At 64.6% G+C, this 6,601-nt stretch overlaps 1 protein-coding gene across 5 annotated transcripts in view; it reads right to left on the reverse strand.

The window, feature by feature from the left end:
• The window catches only part of MTA1 (metastasis associated 1), a 54,505-nt gene extending 49,321 nt beyond the window's left edge, over positions 1 to 5,184 (reverse strand). For 2 of the 5 annotated variants that reach the window (XM_032267616.1, XM_032267615.1), the window contains exon 1: positions 4,949 to 5,022. In XM_032267616.1, coding sequence (XP_032123507.1) covers positions 4,949 to 4,976 — 28 coding nt within the window. In that variant the 5' untranslated portion in view covers positions 4,977 to 5,022. Of the gene's footprint in view, positions 1 to 4,948 lie in introns of all 5 variants that reach the window. The other 3 variants (XR_004265287.1, XM_032267614.1, XM_032267613.1) reach the window with 3 other exon arrangements.
• Between the last annotated feature and the right edge of the window lie 1,417 nt (positions 5,185 to 6,601).

The following is a 6,601-nucleotide window of genomic DNA, read 5'->3' on the forward strand; positions in this document are numbered from 1 at the left end:
CGGAGCAAGCCAGGAGTGCTCAGTGGGTCATGCAGAGGGTCCCAGGGCCCGCCCTGGAGCAAGCCAGGAGTGCTCAGTGGGTCATACAGGAGGGTCCCAGGGCCCGCCCTAGAGCAAGCCAGGAGTGCTCAGTGGGTCATACAGGAGGGTCCCAGGGCCCGCCCTACAGCAAGCCAGGAGTGCTCAGTGGGTGAGGCAGAAGAGTCCCAGGGGCCGCCCTGGAACAAGCCAGGAGTGCTCAGTGGGTGAGGCAGAAGAGTCCCAGGGGCCGCCCCGGAGCAAGCCAGGAGTGCTCAGTGGGTCATGCAGAGGGTCCCAGGGGCCGCCCCGGAGCAAGCCAGGAGTGCTCAGTGGGTCATGCAGAGGGTCCCAGGGCCCGCCCTGGAGCAAGCCAGGAGTGCTCAGTGGGTCATACAGGAGGGTCCCAGGGCCCGCCCTAGAGCAAGCCAGGAGTGCTCAGTGGGTCATACAGGAGGGTCCCAGGGCCCACCCTGGAGCAAGCCAGGAGTGCTCAGTGGGTCATGCAGGAGGGTCCCAGGGCCCACCCTGGAGCAAGCCAGGAGTGCTCAGTGGGTGAGGCAGGAGAGTCCCAGGGCCCGCTCTGCTGGAGAGTGAGCCAGGGCCACAGTGCTCAGGCCGATCCTCACAGGCCGAGCGGGACAGCCCCCCGCCATCCCTCCAGACAGCACGCCTGGGCCCCAGCCACTTCTCCATCCTGCTCTCAGGGATGGCTGTCTCCAAGGATCTTCCCTGCCTTCTTGGAAAACGATGGGCGGGACCGCAAAGTCGGCCCATGGGCAGCAAGTGCCCAGGGACTGCATGCACGCGGTACTCAGGGCAGGACACTGGCTGCAGTCCTTTACAAATCACAAGTTTTTTTTTAAGTTTACTTTTTTCCCCACTGGCAAGTATGTAGAGCAGTAGAGTTTAAACTTCAAAAAACCACTAGAACAAAAAAGCAAAAGCGGCATTTCTGACAGCACGATAGAGTGGGGGTGATGGCGCCCCCCAAGCCTGGTGAAGGTCAGCGCTACGGACGGGCGCTTCCATGCAGGCCACAGACACTGGGACAGTGCCCGAGGCCCTGCCGGGCAGAGGCTTTCTACCATCTTTTCAGCCTATGTTAATTTTTTTTTTTTTTTTTTTTTTTTGAGATGGGAGTCTAGCGCTGTCACCCAGGCAGGAGTGCAGTGGCGCGATCTCAGCTGACTGCAACCTCCACCTCCCAGGCTCAAGTGATTCTCCTGCCTCAGCCTCCTGAGTAGCTGGGACTACGGGCATGCACCACCACCCCCGGCTAATTTTTACATTTTTAGTAGAGATGGGGTTTCACTATGTTGGCCAGGCTGGTCTTGAACCCCCAACCTCAATTGATCCACCTGCCTCAGCCTCCCAAAGTGCAGAGATTACAGGCGTAAGCCACCACACCCAACCTTGAGCTACATTAAAATTAAAACAGCTGGGCATGGTGGCTCATGCCTAATCCCAACACTTTTTTTGGTGAGCCAAGATCACACCATTACACTCCAGCCTGTGCAACAAGAACAAAACTCTGTCTCAAAATAAATAAAATAAAACAAAAAGGCCAGGTACGATGGCTCACACCTGTAATCCCAGCACTTTGGGAGGCCAAGGCGGGCAGATCATGAGGTCAGGAGTTTGAGACCAGCCTAGCCAACATGGTGAAACCCCGTCTCTTCTAAAAATACAGAAGTTAGCAGGACGTGGTAGCATGCACCTGTAGTCCCAGCTACGGGAGGCAGGAGAATCTCCTGAACCCAGGAGGCAGAGGTTGCAGTGAGCCAAGACTGAGCCACTGCACTCCAGCCTAGCCAACAGAGCGAGACATCTCCAAAAAAAAAAAAAAAAAAAATTAAAAAAAAAAAAACCCAAAAGATGGGATGTGAACCTCTTGCAATGAAGAAAACACCCAAGGCCAAACAGTACTGGCCTGTGCGCTGAAACGCAGAGCCCTGCATGAACAGACGCAGGCACTGGCACTGACTTCGCTGTCCTGTTTTGGAGGCTATCTCACATCTTCATGTTCGACTCAGAGAAGAAACACTCCGCCAGCGCCCTGGGGCCCCTCTTCCCACAGCAGGCTCCAAGCCTTCCTCAGCCCTTGGGACGGATAACCACTGAGGAGCAGAGGTCAGGGAACCCTGACCCTGCCACCCTTGTCCAGGCCATCCATTGCCCTCACAGGCACAGACACAGGCCTCGGTCTGTGGCCAGGGCACTCTGCGGGGAAGAAACAGGCCCTGTTCCCTCCTGGCTCACCGCTTCACCCAGCTCAGCTGGTACAAAACTGCTGTGGCCGCCACACCTTCCCCTACCGAGCCCGACCCGACAGGGCCTTGGAGCAGCCTGCCAGCTAAAATGTGGGATGCCCAGATTAACTATGATTGTCAGATATGAATCTTCTGGGATAAGCAGGTCCCATGCCACATTTGGGACATACTTACACTAAGAAATTTCTGTTTATCTGAAACTCAAATTTGCCTGGGCGTCCTGTACTTTTCTGTGCTAAATGTGGCACCTCTATGCACAAGGTCCCTGCAGGCACACAGGAGCAAGCCCTTCCCAGGCTGGGTCCCTACCGGCAGCTCCCACAGGCCAGGGCTGGCCGCCCAGACAGGGCCCATGCCAGGCAGTGGGCAACAGACGCACAAAAGCCGCTCAGTAGACACTGCACACCTTCCTCTGTCTTGCCTCGGGGCTCAAAAATCCAGACGCCCCACCCCGAGTGAGCACCAAGTCAGGAAGCCAACCTGCAAAGTCCAGCCCACTGCCTCCACGGGGGCCCTGCCAGGACCGCAGGACCAAAGCCGGGCTTCCCATCCAGAAGGCAGGCATAAACGCCGCTTCTCCTATAGGACGGTCAGGACAGAGAGGGGGAGCCCTACAGTCTTGCCAGCAGGGAGAGGACATCCTCAGGGCAGGCATGTGGGGGGCCTAACAGCCCTGAGCACACCCTGGCCACAGTGACCACAGACTGCACACACAGAAGCAGCCGGATCCCACGCCTGCCTGTGCTGCCAGCAGACGGCACCCAACCTCCGTGCTCCTCATTCCAGGAAAAGAGAGCAGCAGCATCTCTGCCAGGCACAGTGGGCCCTTCCGCAGCAGCCTCGGGGTCCAGGCCACCCACCCTCACAGCACTGGCGCACTTGGGTCAGTGAGGCCCCGGGACGGGCCTGTGGGCACGGGGTAACAGAGGGTGTGGGGGACAGAGTGCCACGCAGCCCCACTCAGGGCTCCTCCCAAGCCTGTGCAGCGCCCAGAGGGGCTGCAGCTCAGCGACGGGACGAGCAGGGTCCTGGCATTCTCAGCCACAGCGCAGCCGCCACAGGGCACAGGACGGCGGAGACACAAGGTCCTCGCCCACACCAAGGAGAAACCGAGGCACAGGAAGGTGGAGGGGGCAGCCAGGCTGGCGCCAAGTTCACAGGCAGGGGGGCCTGAAGGCCCAGCAATGTCACTCGCCACTGGGAAGGCATGAGTCGGGGTCCAGGTATCCCCAGCCCTAGGGTCCAAAGCCGCCTTCACTCCCCACCCCCAGCCTGGGTGGGGGCAGGGAGGGCTCTTCTTGGGACCAATCCCAAAACCATGCGCAGTGGGCCCGGCTGAGCCAGGCAGTAGCATCCTCTCTGCCAGGGTGAGAAACCGGCACTCATGTCAGGCTGGAAGGGGGTCTCCAGGTGGGGAGAAAGAACAAGGAGGAACAGGCCCCTCCCTCGAGGGACCCCGCACCCAGGCTGCTCCCTGAGCGTGGGGTGGGCCCAGCCCACCTGTGTCCACACAGGGACCCGGCAAAGGTGTGTGAGGCTGTGGGAGGGGCTGCCGCTGGATGGAGAACAGGCCCACCGCCCCTGCAGAGGCCCGGGGCCGGAGCTGCTGATGCGGACTGACCACCCATCTCACAGACGGACGGGTGTAGGGGGCTTCCACCGTCCCCAAGGTCACAGGGCTGGCCGGTGGGACCACACAGTCGTCCAAGGTAGCAGAAGCCACGCTCGAGGGACACAGAGTGTTCTGGGAACTCGGGGCCTGGGCAATGGGGACCAGGCCAGCGCGGCAGTGACCCCAGCTCCCTGCAGCAGCGTAGGCTGCGGGTGGGGGAGGTAATGGGCACCTGCCGAGAGGGTCACAGGCAGGGAGGGGTCTCAGAGTCCCAGGGAGGGAGGCGCTGACGGAATGATGGAATGCGCGCGACCCCCCACCTCCCTGTGAAAGACCCCACGGAGTCCCAGGCACACGAAGTAGGGCAAGGCCCAAAGCTGCAGGCCCCAGGGGCCCGAGCAACAGGAGGCTGGGCCCAGGGAGGCAGTCCCCGGCCCCGGCCCCGGCCCCGGGGACCCTCCGGCCTCTCCCCAGCCCTTGCAAAGCGCCTCCCGATTGGGCTGAGGTGAGCGGGAGGCAGGGAAAAGTTTGGGGGGACTTAGAGGCGTGCTCGGGATGCTCGCTCCCCGCGGAGGACCCCCGAGGGAGCCCTGCAGGGGGAAGCCCCAGGGCCGGGCTGCAGGAGGGCTCTGGGGAGGAACGGGGGCCCTCGCGGGGGCTCCCCATCCCCAGAGGGGACGCACCGGAGTCCCGGCACAGGGCTGCTGGCCGGGGGAGACCCCACACCCCAAAACTCCGGCTCCCAGGCCGGCAGCCGGCGCCTCCCAAGGCCACGTGCTCCCGCGGGGGGCTCCCGGCCCCGGCCCCCCGATGGCCCCGGCCGCCCGCGCCCCTCCGCGCCCCCGCGGCCGCCCCTCAGCCCCAACAGGTGGGCCGCCCCCCACCCCCGGCCGCCGCGCCCCGCCCGCCCCCGATGGGGCCGACCCGCGGGGCCATTTTGGGTTGGGGCGAGCGCGGCGGGGGCTGCTCGGGAAGGGCCGGGGCCTGCGGGGCGCCGGGGCGGGGGCGGCGGCCCGGGCCGGGCATAAAGGCGGCGCGGCCTTACCTCCGACCCTGTACATGTTGGCGGCCATGTCCGGGCCGGCGGCGGCGGAGGGGCCCGGGGCGGGCGCGGCGCTCGGCGCGGGCGGCCGGGAAAATGGAGGCGCGATGGCGGGGGCGGGGGGCGCCGCGGGCGTTTAAAGGGGCCGCGCTGCTGCCGCCGCCGCCGCCGCCGCCGAGGCCGCCGAGGCCGCGCAGGGACGGGAGGGCCGCGGCGCGGGCGGGAGAGGAAGAGGAGGAGCGGCCGCGGGCGGCGGGGAGGGGCCTCGGGCGCCGCCGCCCACCGCGCGGGCCGTTACCGACCCCGCGCCGCCCGCGGCCCGCGCGCCCCTTCCCGGGCGGCTCCTCCCGGCGCGCCGCTCCCTGGGTGGGCCCTTCCACCCGCTCTCCCTGCTAGATCCTCCCCTAGTGCCCTGGGGCCGGGGGGGGCCTCCACAGGGCCCCCTTCCCTGGTGGCCGTCCCGGTGCCCGGCAGGTGAGTCCTGCCATAGCTCTCCAGGGCTTCCTCGTGGTGCTGGGGTCGTCCGCACTCCTCCCTGAGCCCCCCAAGGGCCCTGACGCTCAGCGGCCCAGCCCTGGCCTCAGGGTCTCCACTCCACACCTTCCTGCAGGCCTAACCTTTCCCCACACCCTAGGCAGTGTGTGCCCTTGGCCTTCGCCGCCCAGCCCGCCTGGCACCCTGGACAGGTAGCCATGAGTGCCCTGGTATGGGCAGGCCCGGTGGCTGGCAAAGCCTCCCTGAACTGTGACCTGGTGAGAAGGCCACAGAGGAGGTGCCTGTGCTCAGAGGCCACCTCCAAAGTCTCCACCTGAGGCTGGAACCCAGCACCTGCTGACCCGGCCAGTCCCAGCAGGGCTGGAGTCCAGGAGGGCCGCACTCTCTCCACAGTGGGGCAGCTGCCTTCCCTCCCGCCACCGTCAGGATGCCTCCCTGTGTGTGTTTGCACACAGGTCTGAGGAGAGGAGAGTCCAGTGACCCAGACGCCCCAGCCAGGAAAAGCATGAGGTGGGAAGGGGGCTTCCCAGATGGAGAGAAACAGGTGGTCTCAGAACGGCTTCGAGATGGGTGCAGCCTCAGTGTTTCAGAGGTGAGGAAAAGGAGGTGTCTCGTGGCTCCAGTCTGCTGATCTGAGCAGCACCCTGGGTCACGGCCCTGCCCGCTCAGATGTGGGAAGTGGGTGCCTGGCTGGAAGGAGCTGCGGTCTGTCTGGGACATGCATCCCTGTGGGACATGGAGGGCACCCCGAGGCCACGGTTAAAGATCTAGGCAGGTGGGACGGACGTGGTCTGGGTGCTGGGGAGAGAGCATGGGGAACCCAGCGCACAGGACCCCAGCCCGGCAGGCAGGGAACAGCGTGTGCTAGGAGGAAGCCAGGTGGGGTCCAAGGAGAGCAGGCAGCAACGTTAAGGCTGCGGAGCGGACCAGAAAGGAAAGCCCTGCCAGGGTTCGCACAGGGCCAGAAACCAGAGCGGCAGGGCGGTCATGTCTCCGGGGAGAGGGGTCCCAGGACCTGTCCTGCGGTTTGCAGGGAACAGGAGCTGGCTTGCTGGTGATTGGGTGGGAAGAGGAGAGAGCCAGCGGCCAGGTGCCAGAGGGGCGATGACAGACAGGCAGTGTCTTCCCAGGAAGGAGGTGGGGCTGCTGGTTTCCCCGGGC

The sequence above is a fragment of the Sapajus apella genome, unplaced genomic scaffold (genome assembly GCF_009761245.1).
Source record: "Sapajus apella isolate SASKATOON/1434 unplaced genomic scaffold, GSC_monkey_1.0 scaffold170, whole genome shotgun sequence".
Classification (NCBI taxonomy): Eukaryota; Metazoa; Chordata; class Mammalia; order Primates; family Cebidae; genus Sapajus; species Sapajus apella.